Source organism: Daphnia carinata, chromosome 1, assembly GCF_022539665.2.
Source record: "Daphnia carinata strain CSIRO-1 chromosome 1, CSIRO_AGI_Dcar_HiC_V3, whole genome shotgun sequence".
In the NCBI taxonomy this organism is placed as follows: Eukaryota; Metazoa; Arthropoda; class Branchiopoda; order Diplostraca; family Daphniidae; genus Daphnia; species Daphnia carinata.
The window spans coordinates 9,500,757-9,520,862 of record NC_081331.1 but is presented as its reverse complement, the minus strand read 5'-3'; the positions used below and the strand labels follow the sequence as shown (position 1 = coordinate 9,520,862).

General features: G+C 43.0%; 1 protein-coding gene across 6 annotated transcripts; it reads right to left on the bottom strand.

Moving 5' to 3' along the window:
* Positions 1 to 928: 928 nt before the first annotated feature.
* Positions 929 to 19,011, bottom strand: LOC130696505 (uncharacterized). 6 transcript variants are annotated; one of them, XM_057519584.2, is made up of 20 exons: positions 18,714 to 19,011; positions 15,130 to 15,449; positions 14,983 to 15,030; positions 13,814 to 14,072; positions 11,798 to 12,390; positions 10,993 to 11,247; positions 10,393 to 10,626; positions 9,178 to 9,236; positions 9,047 to 9,108; positions 8,884 to 8,972; positions 7,244 to 7,349; positions 6,340 to 6,494; positions 5,920 to 6,006; positions 5,722 to 5,818; positions 5,357 to 5,628; positions 4,505 to 4,757; positions 3,429 to 4,428; positions 2,541 to 3,331; positions 2,194 to 2,427; positions 929 to 2,090 (listed from the first exon to the last, which is right to left on the bottom strand). In XM_057519584.2, exons 1-20 carry the CDS (start codon positions 18,714 to 18,716, stop codon positions 1,347 to 1,349), a joined length of 5,661 nt encoding a protein of 1,886 aa, XP_057375567.1. In that variant the 5' UTR covers positions 18,717 to 19,011; the 3' UTR covers positions 929 to 1,346. The 6 variants fall into 6 exon arrangements, with proteins under 6 accessions (XP_057375567.1, XP_059350434.1, XP_059350438.1 ...); XM_059494451.1 differs by having other exon boundaries at positions 5,920 to 6,003; XM_059494455.1 differs by having other exon boundaries at positions 13,814 to 14,069.
* Positions 19,012 to 20,106: the final 1,095 nt, after the last annotated feature.

Genomic DNA, 20,106 nt, shown 5'->3' with positions numbered 1-20,106 from the left:
ATGTAGTCGGGTAGAAAACCGGTGATAAAGGGACCATTTGCTCTCAGCTAAAGAAAACAGTTGGGTCGTTCGGTTTCCCCGGCGAGTGTAATCATGTCAGCGCAAGACTTTGGGCTCCCGAACGGTTCGAAACAGCTGTATGAAAAAAACCAGCGGGGTAATTACCTTACTCGAGCTCTAACGTCTTTTTTGCTTCAGGCCTGGAAAAATAGAAGAACTTTGTCACATGGACAGGCCGTTAGGGGACGGGGGAGTGGATTTTTAAAAATAAACTAGCATAACATTATTTAATGAGCTGTCGTACCCCCGACGAATGGAAGCAGACACGTGTAATCGTGATGACAGACAAGGGAAAACTGAAACGAAATAGAATTTGGTTCACTGCATTTTTCTTATTCAAAACGTCTCTCGGTTAGAAAAGAATTTTTCATTTGATTCTTACTTTTTATTTTATCAATGAAAAAAAAAAAATGTGACGATCAACGGGCCGTGAAGTCTGTCCGAAATAGCGCCGGGGAGAAAGAAAAAGAATGAAACCCTCCACAACGCGGAACCGTTATGCCGACGATGTTGTTAGTTACGCCAGAAGCAGCCTTGCACTGCGTTCACGTGTTCTCTTTATTTTCGCCATTCCGTTTTGAATCATCATTGTCGTCGTTTTCGTTTCATGCCCTCAATTTCGGTCACATCTAAGATCGAACGATGGCCACGTGTTTTTTTTTTGTGTGTGTGTTCGTATTTCCACCATCTTCAACGTTCGTCTTTGGCCGTATCCATGGCGATTCAATTCACATCATCAGGTAACCGTAATTGAGGTCTGAAACTGGGAAGATGATTGTGGAAAGTGATGGATGTTTACTAACGGCACGATTCTTCATTTCTTTTTTTTTTTTACTGGATGAATTTTTTATTATAATTTCAAAGCCACAAGAGCATCTATCATCATCATCATCGAGGAGAAAAAAGAAAAAACGGAACAAAACAACAGGGACAGTTTTTTTTTTTTTTTTTACTATTTATACTTGTAATTTGTTGGGAACGACTTTCAGCACCGCAACACGCGTTCAAATCGTTTTGGGCAGACGACGAAATGTTTTTTTTTAAATTTTTGTTCCAAAAAAAAAAAAAAAAGGAAAAAATTTCATTTGATTTTAAAACGTGTTAAATGAGATCACGACACAATGCTATGTACTGCGTAATCGAAAAAGGGTGAGATCTTGATGCGGAACTTATATATTCCAAAAGGGAGGGATGTGGAACAAAGTCGTTGAAATGTATGTAAACAAAAACAAAACAATGCAAATGTTTTGCCTCTATGCACTGCTGTTCTCGGTTGTTGTCTGACGTCATTTCCCACCGTCGGACTTTGCGGGAAAGTCGGCCGGCTCGTCCTGATTCGGAGGCGGATAACTCCAGTACCATTTCTCTATCATCTTTTTCGATTTGGCACTGCCCATCGTTTGCGGATCGACCGATGCTGACGATCGCAAGGATCGGCGCCGGCGAACAACCGCCGGGAGGGCCGCCGGAAGTTCTTCCGGACGCAGTCGCCCTGGCAGAGATTGTCCATCGAAATCATCTTCGTTTTCTTCGTCTTTATCCAGCGATTCGGCTAACATCAAGATCTCCCAATTTGGATTATAGGGGACCGACGGGGAGCGGGACTCGCTCCGCGCCGATAGTGTTTTCAACACTCCAGCCGTTGCGGCTGGCTGCCGTCTGGAACCCGCCACATCCAAGCTCATTGTGGCTCTCAATTTTTTCCGTCTGGCTGAAGAGCCGGTTTCGGTTCCGCTACTGCTACTCACGCTACTCAAACTGCTTTCCTCAATATCTAGGATGATGTCCCTCGGATTGCTGGTGACGGGTGTCGTCGAAGATTGCATCCGCTGCCAGCACGAACCGAATTCCAACTGCCACAGGGGCTCCGGATTGAGAACGGCCGTCGAAGGTAGTTCTTCAGCCGCCGAGTCGAGCATGTCATCCACCGATAGGCACGGACTTTTCGGATGACTATCAGGCGATGGCAGCTGGGAGGCTGCAGGGCTTGCCGGTGCCAGGTGAATAAATGAACCTTTCGAGACAGATCTCTGCATACATAATTAGAAAATGATTATTGCTCTTGTTTGTTTTTTTTTTTTTTTGTTTTTTTATATATATCAAACAATCCGGTTTCTTTCGAACGAGACTGACCGCAAAATAGCGCAAAGTTCTACTGTCGTCGTCATCCTCTTCGTCACTCTCGATGGAACTCGTTTGCTCTTCTCGCTCCGAATGCGTTTCTGAGCTGACCTGGTGAACAGGTACAACCGGTTGGAGTCCGAGCGATTCCAATTGAATTTCTAATTGGCAAATAAGTTGGTCCTTCTTCTCCACTTCGCTCTGCAAGCGAAGAATTTGAGCTTGGAAGCGGGCCTGAATTTCGTCCTATCCGCAACCGGAAAAGAGTCATTCATTTTCAGTCAAAATACTTTTATTGCTACAGGAAATATCAAGAAAAAAAAAAGAAAAGGGAAAGAACGGGAATGTCCAATTTTTACCAGGCGGTCTTGCAAGACAGTTTTGATAGCCGTCAGCAATTCGGCTACACATTCCTCTTTAACGCCATCTTGTCCGCTGGTTTTGAAGAAAGACAGCTGCTTCTGTTCGACTCCTATCGAATTAAATTCACGAAGATCCTGGTCAGCGGGTAAAGGTGTTGGCGGCCTAACAGCAGGATCCGCCGGTTGATACAACGGCATCGGCGGAGGAGACGGCATAGTTTGAGCGATTCTGTGATTGTTCTTGACGCGTTGATGATTGAGTTTGGTGAAATTCGAATGACGGATGGCGTAGCCTTCGACCGTTTGCGAACGCAGCAATTTCATGCGATGACTCTTGTCCTGCGGCAGGAGCATCTCTTTGCGAGACGCTGATTTGAGCATCTTCTTCAAACAAACGCGTTCGGGCGTCTCGTTGCACTCGGCACTCACCAGCGCCGACTTATCGTCGCCCTCTGTGGCCGCCATTTGACTCGAACTCGCGTTCTGAGTTGGCGCGATCGACGTCGAACTTCTGTCTCCGCTCGTTCCGCTCGCCATCGACGTGGCCGTCGTCGTCAGCGCTTTCTGCAGTTCGACAATCTTCTGCCGCTCGTTGAGGATTTTTAGCCGCTTCACGAACGGCAAAACGGTGTATTCCGGCGACAAATCGTCGATGGAATTATAGTCCCGCGAGCTGCGGTTCTTGCACTGACGCAGATTTAACCGATGCGGCCGTTGCGGCGGTCGATCACCAACAATCGTCTCGTGCCTAACCGATTCCCAGTTGGTTGTCGGTTGTCTCGTGGCTCCTAATTTACACACGTAAATAAAACATAAAAAACAACACGTGAAAATTTTAGAATTTAAAAAAAAAAAAAAATGAATGGTGGATGATGGATGACGTACCGTAATCCACAGATGCGGGTGACTGAACGGATGGGTTGGCCTTCAAAGGTTTGGCTGAGGCGGGACGGTTGGATGTTTTTGAATTGGGCACGATATCGCGCAGGATATCACTCAAGACTCCCTGAACATCCGAGACAACTTGAATTGTGTTTTGGCGTGAAAATCGCCTACCAGCATGTGGCCCTACAGCCGGACCTGATGGTCTCGACTTGGACGATAATGGCGGCGTTGTCGACTGCTGGACCAAGTCGCTGCTCCAGTGCCACGGCTGTTTCATCATCGAACGGAACGACTGATCCGATTGATACGGTACGTCCGCTTCTGGAACGGAACACGGAGAATCTTCCGGCCGCATCGTCTGCGCCCTCCTTGGCGGCTTCTTGCGGCGCATGCCGAGACCAGGAAAATGAGGAGCTGGCGGCCGAGGAGGAGCCTGTGGTCGCGGAGGTGGCGATGGACACGGCTTGCTGGATTGCCAGAATGGCGGAGTGGGCGGAAGTGAAGGTATTAGAGGCGGCGGTGGTTCGGCTTGTTCCAGGGAATCAATTGCCGAAGACGACGACGACGCTTGTTTGATGGTGTTCAAACGGGACAGCCTCGTCTTGCCCAATTTTGCGGCTTCGCTCGTCTTACTCACCATGCCGGGCAGCGTCCAGCGAGCAGATTTTCCTCGAACTTTCGGCGGATCAACTGGAACGTAATCGCGTTTCTTCTCAGGCAAAGTTTCATCGAGGAAACTAATGTGCCGGGCTTGTTTATCGTCCCGCATTTGCGATGGAGGGGTTGAAGCGGGTGGCGGAGTAGATTTGCCACTAACGCCATCTGTCGTCGCTTCCAGAGCGACTGAAACTTGTTGCAGTGCTCGCACTGTTTCCGCTTCTTCCGCTTTGGCTAGTGAAGCCTCTTGTTCTTGTTGTTGTTGTTTCTCTCTTTCAAGTTCTCTTTGCCGTAGTAGCTTCAATCGCTGGAACAGAGGCAATCCGGCACCGATGACTTCCACCTTGTTTTTTTGCGAAAGAGAAAATCAGGAAAAAAAAAAAAAGAAATGCGTCCACCATTTTAAAATCAAATTTTACGGGCGATTCCGGCTTCTGAAGCAAAGGCTGGGTCAAACGGCAGTCTTCATTGGAGCTGTTGTGTGTAGCTTGGGCTTCATCGCTAGCGACGCGTGGCATCCGTCGTAGTAGGTGAGACTTGGAACCGGAAGGAGACATCGACATCAACGTCGAATTTCCTAGCGGTACCGAACTGGCTTTGGACAATCCGCCTAACGTGGAACCCACGCCGCCGTAAGTGCCCATTTCGATGGTCGGGCTATCACTCTTTGGCCTGCCGGAACAAAACCCAACACACATTTTCATACATGGTTAAGTTTGACGTTGGAACAATAGTTTCAAAATCCGCTCTTCGTCCGGTAATTATCATTTTGGTGTTGGCGTGAGAACATGCCAGAGGGGAGGGGGGGGGGGACTAACCTCAACAACGAAGAGAAAACGGAAAAAAATGGGAACTATGATGTAAGCGGAAGCGCTTGATTGCCTATTTTTTTTTTCCAACCGCCAAACAAAGGCGTTGCTTGTGAGATCAGATTTTATGATTCCCCTTCGGTCTCGCAACAGTAGGCAACCGTTGGGCCGATCGTTTGAAAACACGCTAATCCTAACATTGCGATTTTCATAGCTGTAAACGTTCAGGTTCAACTAACAGCAATGTCAATAGAAAAAATTGTTTTCATCTTTATGTACGTTCCCGATGTGAAAGGCATTTTTTAAAAAAGAAAAAAAATGTTGGGATCGAATATTTTTTTGCTTCCGGCTCGCAGCACCAACTGGCATCTAGCGGACGAGCTTACAAACGGATGTGTTTTCTAACATTAAAAAAAAAGTATTCCGGCTGATGCTTGGAAATTGGATATGTGGACAGCTCACCTTCTTGATTCTTTGAAGCTTTTACTGATGGCCTTTTTCAATCCAAAGACGTCACTGCGAATCCGTTCGGTGAATTTGGCAGCTGCGGACTGGGTCGATCCTTCAGCCGCGCTGGACGTCACTGCATCCACCGTTGCCTCCTGCTGTTGGGCTCTCAGCTGGGCCGCCCGTTCCAAAGCCAGCAGACCTTTACGCGCCATTTGAGCCCGATGTTGGCTGGCCATCTTGCGCGCCTCTATCAGCCGTTTTCGTCCCAAACTCAACAGAATTTCCTGCAATTGAAATGAAATCATTTTCGAAATGTTAACGTTTAATGCCTCGAGATACGTCGGATGGAACAATTGCTGAATTCATAGATCGATTACTTCGGCTTCCGGATAATCTTTCATGGCGGACAGGACATCCTCCCTGGACAAACTGAAGAGTTCGGCATAGCCAACGGATCGGACATCTGCCGTTCGCCTACGTAACAAAAGAAAACGATCCGTCGTAAACATAGAAGAGAACTTGAAGCAAAATCGCGTGAGCGGGACAGGACAATAATGTCGTGCAGCTTTTCTTACTTGTTTAGTCCGTCTAAATTGAGGATGCCAATCTCGCCGAAAAAATCGCCGGCCTTCATGCTGGTCAATACCTTTCCCGTCTCACTACTCCGAAAATAAGATAGCCACAAAAATAATGTAAATGCGCTTGTAGGGTATAACGTTATAGCGTTTCTTTTATTTCCTCCTTGTTTTTATTGTTTTATTCGTTTTATTGGTGTTGTTATTTGCATTTCCGTTAGATACTCTTATGTTTAAAGTCTGCTTTAAAAAGCTCTTCTGGAAAAGCCCAGTCACAAACTATGAAATGCAGCTTGTTTGCATTGAATGTGAATTAAAATGCTAACACAATCAAACAGGGAAGCCATTGGTTTCGTGAAATCCATTCGCAAACGGAGCGTGTGATGTAGAAAAAACAACGACACAGGGCTGGCACTTTACCTGATGACTTCAAGAATTCCATCGGCGATGATGAACATTTCACGGGCTACTTCACCGCGTCGGCAGATCATGTCACCCGGCGTGAAAATAGAGGCTCGCATTTTCAGCACAAGATCGTGCAAGAATTCCGGTTGGCATTCTTTGAATATACTCACCTAAAATTTAAAAAAAAATAAAACCAAGAATATAAATTCGATAAAGCCACGATCGTAAATTTTTTTAAAAACAGATCCTGCACATTGGCAAGCGAATAACAGAGACGAAGAAAATCGATATTTATGTCATTCTCATTTTTGGCTCGGCAACAACGCAGCCATCGTTTGTATGCTAGACTTCATATGAAAAGGACAGCAATCAGCTATTCAACACACTCACGTTCGCGTTGTTTTTTTCTTTTTTTGTATTGGATTCCTCTTCTTTTTGAGGGAACGATCCAAAACCCAGACTGTTACAGAGATTTAAATAGAACTGTCTGTGCCGTATCGATCCTTCCTTCCGCTGTCACCCGGTGTATGCACGTTTACCAAAATTAGCAGGAGAATAGCGAACGGTGAGAGACAGAGGAATGGCTCTTCACTTGTTTCAACCCGACGATGTCGACCATAAGAACTGTCGACGTAGCGAAACGTAGGAGGGACCATTACGGAAATGAAGACACTTGGCCGGAAGTTTTTGAACAATGTCATCCCCCTTTGTCAGTTGTCTTACAAGTTGAAGTTGTCATTTGAAAAAAATATGTTACTGTGCGCCCCCATTAGCCTCTCTGCTGCTGCTTACTGAAGTTATCCTTGCATTGCAAACCGTTCAACTGCTGACGGATGGATACTATGTGCTGTACGTCGCATGCCAACCAGTTACTACGACCGTATTAATGTTGAGAACACAAAAGTTTACTTTATATTACCTTCTTCAGTGTAGCCAAGTTGACGTGAAGTGCCAATTCGGTTTTCAACTTGTCCGGTAAGATACGCAATGCAGAACTCGTATCGCCTCCACCTTGGATTCTCCCCCTATGAAAAAAACCAAACAAAAGATTACCCTTTTTTTTTTAACATCATATTGATAGTTAAGGTTGAGGGGAGAAAAAAAAAAGACGACCACATCTTCTAGTTCTTTTTGAAGTTTGCCCGAGTGGATCAAGCGATCAATCAACCGGCAAAGCTCTGCTAACTCACTCACGGTTACGAGCGCGGATCGTCTCAATACGATCATCGCAACCAACAGAAAAGTGCACTCACAATTTGACTAGGAAATCCCATCAAAACAGAGAGCTATATGATAATTTAAAAAAAAGGGATTCAATCTGATCAAGTATAGACGTTTTATTGATTGGAGTAGACCTATTCTGGTATGGGTATAACGATCGCACGTTGGACAGAAGCAGGGACAAATAAGCGGTCTAACAGCGTGAGAACACCTTAAGCTGTGTCCCCTTCGCATTTACCACCACAGAAAGTGATGACGTCGGAAGGTAAATATTTGAAAGCAAGAAAAAAACACCACAGATGGAGATTTCCTTTTTTTTCTTTTTTGCCCCCATCGTGCCACACACACAAATATAGGAATTCACGTCTTTCGGGAGTGGATAGGAGAACATGATTAAGCTTTTGTACAAGTAGCAACAAGAATTCACATCCCTTTTGTTGGCTGAGAGGCACGACAGTATTAGGAACATCGCTCTTCCACACCACTTCTTCTTGAAAAGGCTAAGGAATGTAAACGATCTAAATTGAACAGAACCCAGCGTGAAGACCGAAGACTAAATCCCTGGATTTCTTTCCCTTTCCATAATTCAATTTCATTATTGAATAGGAGTAGCCTAGCGTGCCATTTGCCAATCAAACAAAGCCGAAGGAAAAGGGAATTTTTTTTTTTAAAAAAAAGCTTATGTCATGTCGCGACTCTCGGAACAAATTAAAAAAAAAGAATCTGGAACACTTTTAAGAAGATTACTTTAAGGAATTTTTGCATCGTTTTAAACTGCGGTGTTTACTTCGCCTAATGGACTAACATCTGCTAACTAAACTCCTCTTCGTCTGAGTGTAAATAGTGGCGTGTAAAAATGGTGAAATTGATTCGATCATCCATGAACGGTATATCTTCAACGAGCATAACAATGGAAGATAATCACGTCTCGTGCAGTAGACAGCAAAAAGAAAAAAATGGAAATGGCTGGAGAAAAAAAAACTAGAAATGAAAGAAGGCAATTGCCGCATCTGGTCGGCATGATATCCATCCATCACTAAATTAAATTAGGACTAGTCCAGAACAGCCATCCAAGAGGTCCTTTTTTTTTTTTTTTGCAAAGCGGTCGATGGTATCGTAATATCATTCAATGCTCTCCCCTTGTATCTGACAGATCTAGCCTGATTAAGAAACTCTCCAGTTTCCGATTCAAACTTGGTCAGTTAATGAGGACTGACACGATCTCGTTATGCTAGCAACTCCACTAGAAAACTATTTAACGGCTAGTGATTCTCTCTCTGTTCCGATGTGCGTGCAAAAGCAAAAGAGAAAGGTGTTTCATCTTTAATTGTACATTACCGGCTCCACGAGTAGTCGTACCAACGCTGAACTCGTCTCTGCATGCTGCGAGGTACTTTGTGATGTCTCATATACAATTTAGCCGTATCCTGTAATTTGATAATGAAACGAAAGTGTTAAAAAAAAAACAAACAATCAAATAAAAAACGTTGACGTCGTATACCAAAAGTCTTTCGAATTCTAATCGGCTGGCATTGCGATTGGTGATGACGTTGCCCACCTGACCTATTGATAATGAAGAAGATGAATATTTTTTTTTTTTTATGGATCATTTGAATGAAATTCACGATTTACCGACGATAGTGGCGAAGATAAAGACGCCGATCAAGTAACTGGCGATGGTAAAAATATATCTGCAGACGAGATGGGAAATCCGCATACATTGAAATGAAAAAAAAAAAAAAAATTTGAATATGTTTAGATGTTATAGATCGGTCAACCAGTGAACAAAAGGACAAACATGACTACGTGTGCAGGGAAGGTCGATCAGTCTGTATAGACAACAACAAGCAAGCCTTCAAACGAGCCTGAAAATCGGATTTGTTCATTAAAAAAAAAAACTGATGAAACAAAAAGGGCGAACATGTAGAGAGTGGTCTCGACAATAATATTAATGCAATTTCCTTGCCTTTGATAATTAAAAAAACAAAAACAAAGGGCGAGAGAAACAGTTTCAAATTTGACTAATTATCTCTCGGGGTCGGAGCGTACGTGAAATTTGCTGCTGTCGACCTTCCCTGTTCTTATCGTCAGTTTTCATTGTGATCGCACATAGTCTAAGGAAAACTTAGGATGATGATTAATACACGGATACAATTAACAATAAAAAGAAAAGGAAGCCAACAAAAATTTGAAAAGGAAATCAGAAATGACCGAATTGATTGAAACCAACCAAAAAGCAATCTACTCAAGAACAATTTTAGCAAACACTCTAAAGAAGGAGGTGAGAAGGGATCGGGCCTGGAGGGATGAACACTTGTTTACACGCTTTCTTGCACTTTGCTAGGCTACGTATCCAACGGGAAGGAGAAGAAATCAGAAAGAAACAAGAACAGGAAACTTCAAGCCTTTCAACAAACGAAAAGAAAAAAAAAAAAAAGAAAAAGAAAAGAGGCCATATAAAAGGGTAAAAGTCATCATCTATACGAGTCTGTTGAATAGCCTCGTACTCAACTCGGGAATTTGTCTGAGTTATGTTTTTTATTACTTCATTTTTTTAAAAGAAACCTGGCAAATAATAAACGAAGCTATTTGATCTATTACATTATAATGGCTCATCAATACTTATCGAATATCATTCTCCTCTTTTACATGTAATACAACCCTGAAATTGAATTCCAAGTGTACGATATCCGACTAAATGAGAAGGGATCATTCACAAACAACAACTAAAACGAAAAAAAAAAAAAAAAAAAAAAAAACGAAAAATCTAGATGCAAAAAAATAAATGCAAACCGAAAAAAAAAAGAAAAAGAATTTAGCAATCAAGTGATTATTGTGCGTTCGGACCCTTGATTGGTGGAATGGTGGAGAATGCGAGACTTGAGCCCGCGTCTTGGCAACGCTTGTAATCCATCGTCGTTGCCTCCGTGACTGTATCCTTGGCTGGACACGCTGCCAGAAGCGACATTCCATCGTGACGTGTTTGAACATTGGCCGACCCATCCTGGGGCAGCTGACGAATGAGGTGCCACCGGAGACATGGAAGCCGACCGCTGAGGCCGATGAGGTTTTCTCGGCCGGCTGTAACGAACGCAGAAGCCGAACCGGTCGACAGCAACAAAACGTATGCGCCATTGACCCCGAAAAGAATCAGCCATTTGATCTCTTATTTCACTTTGATACACTTCCTTTTCTTTTTTCTTTTTTTCATTTAACCTTATTATTATTATTATTTTTTTATTAAATCCTAACCGGTATTTCCTTACAGAGGACGAGTAACAAGAAACCCAAACTATTTTTTGCTTTGTGTCGTCTAGAATTGATCAGGCACGGTTTGTGATAGGTTCCACCATCGGTTATTAATAAAATGGTAAACAGACGGTACCGCCGGATGAATAAACGTAAAAATATAGGAACACGATTGAAAGAGATATAAATAGCACTCACTCTGCGTTGGTCTCGGGAGTTGGCAGGTCACCGATGGTGGTCAGGGTGAGCGTGGACCAGTAGAGCGAGCCGAGATACTTTCGAGTCAGCGTGCCGAAATCGCCTTCCGGATACGGATAGGACCAATCGGACTGAAAGCCTTCCGACTCGGATAGTAGGAAGTAAAAGCAGCCGAACCAATGGGCCAGCATCAGCAGGATGTGCACCAAATTGACCACTCGCCACGCGTTCGGATACACCGTTCTCGATTCCACCCTGTTCGACGTCGATAGCGAAAACAAAAAAGAAAAAGAAAACGCATGATAAGATTGTGAGAATTTCAATTGAAGAATTTTGGAAAATATCGATCTGTGAATTCATGAAAAGAATGGCTCCCTTTTTTTTTTATCAAAAGAGGGCACGTTCTGGGACACTTTCTGCTCAAATCAATAGACGCAGTTCTCGTGATTCACAATAAGTCGGTGGTCTAATCAACGACTCTGCTTTACAGCATTGAAAACATTCATGGGTTTTTGTTATCATTCTACTTCCAATTAAAAAAAAAAGATACCCAAAAAACCGAAGGAAAAAAACAAACAAACAAATGCAGCTTGTTTGTCAATCGATTCTCTGACAGGAATAAATAAGTCATTGATCAATTCCATCTTTTGCCCTTTTAAATGCCATGCCATGGCATCGGAATTCATATTAGTTCCACCCGGATTAGTCTGCACGGTATTCCAAAAATGCAAATTTTTTCATCCAAATTGAGCGAAAACTTAAAACGAATTAAAAAAAAAAAAAAAGAGAGAAGAGAAAATGTTACACGTAGTAAAAGGCGAAGACGCGGTAGAGCTTGACCAAGCGTAAGAAGCGGCAAGCCGGCCTCCATCTGGCCAGAATCGGGTCGGCCACCTGGTGCGAGAGCAGCATCCAATCCAAGGGAAGGAGACTGAACATGTCGATCAAGAAGGCCTTTGAGCGAACGTAGTGGATGGCCAGTTTGCGGCTGTCGTGGACCATGATTCCTTGCTCCAGGTAGCCGGTCCGGAACTGGACGGCGATGTCCAGGGCGTAGGCGGCATCTCCCAGGGCGTCGCAGACGTTCCAGGCGAACAGATTCTCGTCCTGGTGCAGTTCGGGGAAGGCCAGACGGACGACGACCGTCCACAAATTGTAAAGGACCCACAGGGCCAAAAAGGCCAGCCAATAGAACAGGCCGTTCTCGTCCGGGTTGAGGACGGAACGAGGCGGTTTCTGGTGTCGTCGGCGACGCTTCACTTTCTCGCCGACAGAATGGCTGGCTCCGCCAGCTGTTTTGCTGTTGTCGCCCAACGGAGGTAAAGCTCCTCCGCACGTTCCGCTCCCACCGTTGCCACCGGAACTACTCCCACCTTCATCCGTCGCGTCGAACGTCTCCTACCGAAAATAATTCGTACATTTTTTTTTAAAGAACCTAATGAAAATGAGTACAACTTTGAATCCCATTTCAATTTTCGCTATCAAAATATTGACATCATATCGCTGGCCCCTATGAACTCGTCCGAGTGATTAATCCTGTGCATAATTAATCAGTTGATTATTTAAAAGATCCATTCATATTCCTGAGGGGTGTTTCACGGAAGTCATTATGGAAAAAAACAAAACAAAAACCTTTACATTGACTTAACAAATGAAATTCAAGATGACTGATTGCCTGCGTTCGTGAGACAAATATAGCTCTTCACGTGCGATCACGTCTGTTGGAAGGTAAAAAGAAAGAAAAAAAGTCACGAACATCATGCATGATCCAAGGAACGCATCGTGGCATGTTCCCATCAAATATACAAAAGCCTTGGCTTTTGAGTCTTCTTATTGCGTACGTGAGCAACTGCAACTTCCAAAAAAATGTCTTTGAGCCCAACGCAAGTAAGCGAGGGTGACAACGGTTCTTGAGAAACAATCGATTTGCTTATTTTGGTATGTGTTTGTTTAAGCCCAGTGCGCGCAACAAGGCCGATGGCGTCATGCTCGTTTACAATACAACAGTGTTCTTACCCTCCTGAACGAAAATGAAAAAGATTTCTAATCGAGCATTGCACAGTTCCTTATGAGGTGCGTAAACATAAAGGCAAAAGAAAAGTCTCATATCGATTGACAATTTGCTCCGACTATACAGACTTTTATCATCGCATTATCCAAAATGGAATAAGAGTGCACTCTTAGACCTGCCTACATTCGACAGGGAAGCCGTGTACGAGATAAACGCCAAAGGCCTGCTGCTCCTTTTTCTCTCTGCTGCCGTGTATGCACATTGAAGTGTAATAAAACCCCCCGTCATAGAATTTATTGGCTTGGGCCTTTTTTTTTTCTTTTCTTTTTGAAGCAAAAAGAAAAAAAAAAAGGGAAGATAATAAAATGAAATGCAATCATGGGAAAGATCGATCGTTTTCTACCAAGCACGGTCATTATGGCAACTGATTTTGAGGACGGGCTCCAAACGACTTTTATTGCAGTGTAAAATTCGTTGTAAGACACGTGGAATAAAAAAAAAGAAAAAAAAGGGGGGGGGGGGAGTTTGCTTTGTCATCGAAGAGCAAACAAAAATCAACGAACTATTTGCTAGCATTGACGCTTTGATGTCGATCGACTGTTCGTTTCTACTTTTTGTAATCATCTCAATGGAATCCTTGCAAGCGCCCCCCCCCTCCAAGTTATTGTTTCAGCACCGACTGAACTGTGACAAGACTTACGGTGCTTATAAAAGCATATAAATACGACGACGTTTTGCGGGTTTCTCGTTCTTCAATTCCTAATCTCTTCCATCGCCTAATTTAAAAAATAAGAACAAAATAAACTTTACCTGAGCTTCGGGGATTTGGCGTGTGGAGAATCGGGCGATGAACGAATCCTCTCGTTTGAGCGACGTCTTCTTCGACTGGGCCACCGTGCTGGTTATGGCGCTTGTTAACTGGACGGTCGTCCGTAATTTCATCCAGCGTTGAGCGCTCCTTGACCTGCCCTCACCAATCGAAGACGGATCATGTGGGGCCGAAGTGACCGGCGCCGTGTCGGGTGCCAGAACGGCACCATCGGCGTTAGAACCGATCCCGGGAATGCTTCTTAGTTTGTTTTTTTAAACCCCAACCGTGCGTAGGTTTTTTTTTTTTTTAAACAATAGGTTGGTCGTTGCACCATCGGTCATGCACCATTATTTTTTTGAGGGGTAGAAGCGGTAGATTCGGAGTAGTTCGTTTTTTTTTTTTTTTTAAGTAGTGGTCCGGTTTAAGGAGATCGTCCACCGACAACAGGCGATGGGAAACACCGGTGGTTACAGGATGTCGAGCAGGAAAGATCAGACATGGGTTTTTTGCAAGAGCAGACGGAAGGCGGTGGGTGTTCAAGAGGAAGGCACACATTACATAAAAAGATAGAAAGAAAAGAGAGAGAGAGAGAGAGAAAACGGATCAGCCACAAGCAACACTGCCAACGGATATTTGAAGTATTAACACGTTAGCACACGTAATGACAAACCAAAATCGCCTCAAGATTTGGTTAACTCAGAGACATTGTGTGTCTTATTCAAAGTGTTCTTTTGGTAAGACATTTTTTTGAAAATTCACTGTCTCCTTTTTTGTGTGTGTTGTATGTGCAGGTAGGCCTGTGACGAATCCCCATCAAAGTTATACTAATACACGTCTACAAAGTCTGAAACCAGCGGTGAAAACGCAAAATAGTTCAATGTATGTTTCATCGCTGAAAAAGAGCCAAACAAAGGACAGAACACAGAAGAAGCTAAAAGTGTCTTGGTTCAACCGAAGCTCTACTCAAGATATTTTCTCTGACAAAAGAAGAGATTGAGTTTGTCCGCCCCCCCCCCCCTTCCCCATCCCAGTATCCCGTTACGTCAAGGTAAAAATATCAATAACACAATTTTTTTTTTTTTTTCGTTCGTCTAAAAAAACTTCTTATATGCAAAAGGGCACGGCGTACACGACAAGAAAAAAAAGTGGGTAATAGTATACTACTGACTTTTTGATGCGGCGCAGTCGGGTGTACCAGGCCATAACGGCACGGACACTACATTTGTAAAAACAACAACAAAAAAACAAGTTTTTTATGTAACCCTTGTGTCGATTGAGTTTCTTCCAAGGGAAAGTCACCAATTTTTACACGCACCGAGTCCATTGCTTCTCGCCGACGCTACGCGAACGGGCACGACCTTCCTGCTGGACGAAGGATAATCTCCTTTCCGAAGCGACTTGAAGTCCTCCACTTCCTACTGGTGTTAATTTAGATCCTTCCGGTGCCAGGTGGATGCCATCGTCATCGTTCTGGCGAGTCGGGCTAGCGGCAGATGCGGCAGCCGTCGGAGATGACGAGAAGGCTTGTTGATCTCCCTGATCTTTAGGCTGGCCCTTCATTAATTCTCCGTCTGGTGGGTTGTCAACCATGGCGACAGAGACAGCAATCATCGGCGACGTCATCTCGGTCGTTTCCTATTTCATTGAACACCACACGATCAATATGGAATCAATAACAAATAGGTTTCCTTATATACTATACACGCTACGTTTCCATTCGATCCAATGCGCCATTTCAAGGAGCGAGGGAGAGAGAGAGAAAAAAAAAATATGTGTAATACACGTACAAGGTCTGGCACAGCTCAAACTGATCATCTTTTTGATTGCAGTGGCCTTTTGTTGCCAGCGCACTCAAGCCACGACCTCTAGCTCGCATTCAAATCTCAATATCGGAGTTCTATGGGATGGCATACGTTTTTCTTATTCTTTTCTTACGTTTTTATTTTCCCAGTCTCGAGCCTACCGATGTTGTTTGCATATCCGCTACGAAAATTCGTTTTTTTCCGTAAACATATTTTGCTTATTTGATTTGTCATATCGTTCCACGTTTAGTTGACCTCGTTTATTATAGCCGAGACCGACGAAAGCTTTGATCACGAACGTATGATCAAATTGGTTAATGGATCTATAAAAGGGGTGGTCGACTGCATGTTGTACGCACAGTCCCGATTGAGCTGACTGTGCAGTTTGGGGCATTAGCTTGGGGAAAGAGAGTCCTGTGTTTGGATTATGGATGGAAGTTTTTAGAAAAAAAAAACGATGGATACTGGATGCATGACTCTCAATTCAATCGTCGTCGTTTCCTTACGGGGTTTGCAGCGAAAGTGACTTTTGGCATACGGGGATCAGCTTAGAGGGGCCATAGACTATGGAGGTAGGATGCCGCTAACCTGAATTGATGAACCTCTCTTTTGAGTCAATGAATACATAAACTTTACGAGCTGGCTGTTACGATTTCACCACGGCAACGGCGTTATCCTGCCGATATTAAATCTGCTTCGGGTGTCCTACTTTTTTGTATGGATAAAATCAAACATCGTTAAAAAATAAAGCGAAGCCATTTCCTCGTTTTATCGAACGTAGAGATACCCTGTTGCATTTCAGACACTTTTCGTTGGATTTTGTGTGATATATATATAGATATACGATTTAACTTAAAGTTAGTGCTAACAGGTTTCATGCCTGACATTGGTCTTCTTTTCAACTAATTGCTCGGTGCATCGTTTATCATTTTGTAGAATTAAGGCCAACTTTGTAGAAAAGTACGCGATTCATTTGGGAATTAACGAAGCGAAACAAGAAAATAGTTACCATGGCAACAAAAGTGTACTCTCTTATCCCAGCTGGCGTTCCCTCGCCTACCAAATGAAAACTCATTTTTACTAATGGCTGTGTATCAAAAGGAAAGTGCGACAAATAAGAATTTTTACCACAAGGTCTACGGAATACGTCGATACCGTAAGGATCCATAATGCTAGAAGTTTTTTTTAACGTTAAGCTGAAACGCAACTTTGAACTGCCCACGCCTGAAATACGGAAATACTAAATTCAGATGAAACCCACCGGGAAAAGCAATGATTTTGTAATGATGGGGACGACGTGATGCGTCTTCCCTGTTCCATAAATGTTCTCCTTCGTATGCTCATTTATTGTTCAAATTCAATTTCTTTTCGACCAATTTAAAATTGGACCAAAAATGACATTTTTGGACGGTCCATTTCGTCTCTAGTATAACGATCGGCGAGGCAATAGCTATTACAAAGTTGCTACCTTATGAATCGTTCAGATGCGTAAGCCATGAGTTGCTTTCCGTCAAGATAAAAAATTTACGTCGTTTCTTCATGAGGAAGTTGAACATAAAACTACTGTAAATAAATGAAAGGCTTTTGCAATCCCGTCTTGCCACGAATCGATTTTGAAACAACGTGAGCTCGAAGACGTTAACTATTTCCAGACCAATCACCTGTTCGGACTGTAGAACACCACAGTCTATTTTGCCTAAGTAAAGATAATGATCTTTCAATTGTGTTTGCATATTAGTTAAAGCAAATTTTCATCAACTACCATAGACCTCCTAGCCCATCCCTCGAAAACAAAAAAAAGGTAACTACGGAAAATGTTCCAGAAGCATTTTAAAAAGGGAAACTACGAAGCACTGCTCAATCGGCGTGAGAACATGAAAGAGCTTATTGGCATTCGGCCCATAATAGCAGCGTGAATAACTGCCGGTATTTTCAAATTTTAGAATCGTAAAATTTATCACAGAGATACGTTCTTCGTTCAAAGAATTGCGCCAAATACAACCGTGAATGTATGGAATTCCGAGTTGGTCGTAGGATGATATACAGAAAAATGATTAGCATGTTCGCATTAATTTGATCATCATTTTCGTTATTTTCATTGAACAAAAAAAATCCCACAAACGAAAATGAATGAGAGAACATAACTTGACAGCCTTTGGCTGCGCGAACTGTATTCACACTAAAAAATTAGGAGAAAATAAATGCTTGAGGGGAAGGAATTAGTTGACAGATCATTATTAAGGTGGATGCAGAGGCAAGCAACGAGACATGTCACATCTAACGAAAAGGATGGTGATCGTGACGGTAGGGATCGTGACTTCCTTGCCCACCGATGCCATTTTTATAAGACCGAACGGCGATGCGTATCGCCTGAAATCTTGACCAACAACACTACTTGGTTGCTTATGACAACGCTAATCCATACCCATACGCTAGTCACGAGAACGTGAGCCGAACCGGAACACGGCCAGCACGGGATTTTAAAAAAAAAAGGACATCCAGCATCTATCTAGATATCCACCATTGATTGGGATCATTAACTGGACATAAGATCGGTGAGACTCATTTCTTCTTGTTAAGCCAAAGCAGTCTATATAACTCTCTGTGTACTACATAAAGAACCAGATATTATTTGCTTTGTTCTCAGCTAAATAGTTAGTATTACAGCTCTTTCGTAAAGCAACACGTCTGAATGAATCGTTCGAAGCTTTAGCTTTAGATCTTATTTTGATCGATACCTCTAAGAAGAGGGATTCTATTTTAACATACGTCTTAAGGTAGTAGAAATGGCACGTAAAAACAAGCACATCATTATAGAGAAAAAAAAACTAGACAAAACTTTGACATTCAAATGAAAAAAATAAAAGAGAAGACTTTAGTTTGCGAAGCTAACTTCAAGGTAAAACTGGAGTTGAGAAAAAAAAAAGAAATAAATAAACATGTCAACTTTATTCGTCATCCACGGAAGACTTAAAAGTTTCGTTAAATTATGTCGAGACTGGTATTTTGAAGAGAAACAACAGTCACTGGTAAAACGGATGAACTTATACAGTATAGAAATAAAAAATAGAATGAAAAGCAACAGCATCCGACTTACCATGACGTAAACGACAATACACGTAAAAATAGTACTGTATAAATAACAACACAACAGCAATCGATTATTCGATGGAATGCGCTCTTAACGAAACTTCACGTCGAAAAAAACCGTGCCGGTGTACGTACAGACACAACAGTCTCGGGTACTAGCGATCTTTATACACGGTCGGTAACTACGCAATCACAGGGACACAAAGCCACACTCTTACAACGATCACACATGCACACGCCGAGACACAACATTAAAAACGAAAGGCGTCAGGATGAGACCTGGAGGGCGCCGAACACCGCGTCCGATCTGCTCGAAAGACTCACCGCTACTGCGACGATCCCTCCGAATGCGGTAGCAGAAGTAACAAGCGATAGGTATGCACCAGGAGGATCGCGGGAATGGGCGAACAAAGTCACGGCAACGGAAAGAAAAAAGATAACTGGATGATAGCACGATATCATGGAGAAAAAAAAAAGAGGAGGATCTACTATTGACAAACGACGCACAGAAGTTCAATTTTCAGGTAGTGATGGGAGGTGCTAGATTAAAAAAAAGCAGCGAGAAAGAATCGTGTAAAGGATGTACAATGACTGCGTTGCAATAGAAAATGTACACATTTTCCAACATCAAACTGAAATGAGACAACCATGATTGTGGCAATGTTTCTTTGAATTCTTTCACTCAGGTGATAACGCAGTGCACTGAAAACGTATCGATTTTTGTCTAAAAACACAAGACAATTCCAGAGAAGAATATCACGAGCAAATTTTACTTTCAAGTCTAGTCGAGCAGAATCGATTTTGTGTGTTGTCTGGATTAAACGTATGTTTTGAGAGACAATCTCCGTCACTAGTTGTAAACACTCAGGATCACTTTTGCTGCGCGATATTTATTCCACCACACAAAGGTACATATTGACATTTGTCGCAGCATCGAGAATAATTGTGTACGTAGTTATGGGTTGCCTCCAAACTGTATTTAGTGAATGGGGATTATTGGTACACGCAAAACTAATGGCTGTGCGGGAATCACGGAGATCGTAACACGCAAACAAATGCGATACCAAGAGAGAAATGTCGATATTACCTAGTTTCCAGGGACCTTATTTTATCCTGTGGTTTGGTTACGAAACTATAACGTAAGCTTCCACTGTATATGAAAGCGATTTGCCAGCGAGAAAAGGGGCAGACCGATACGTAATCAATTCTAGAAATATAGTTAAGTAGTCATTTGTTACCTAAGAAGAGCGAAAAAGGGTGAGCGGTCGAAATTGAGACAGAGGATTTACGATCGACAGGCAAATGTATAAAGAAGGACAGCTTTGATGGTCTAATTATTTTGATAGACGGGGCACTCAACTGCTCAGTTCCGATATAGGGAGATCCGAAAGATGCGATTT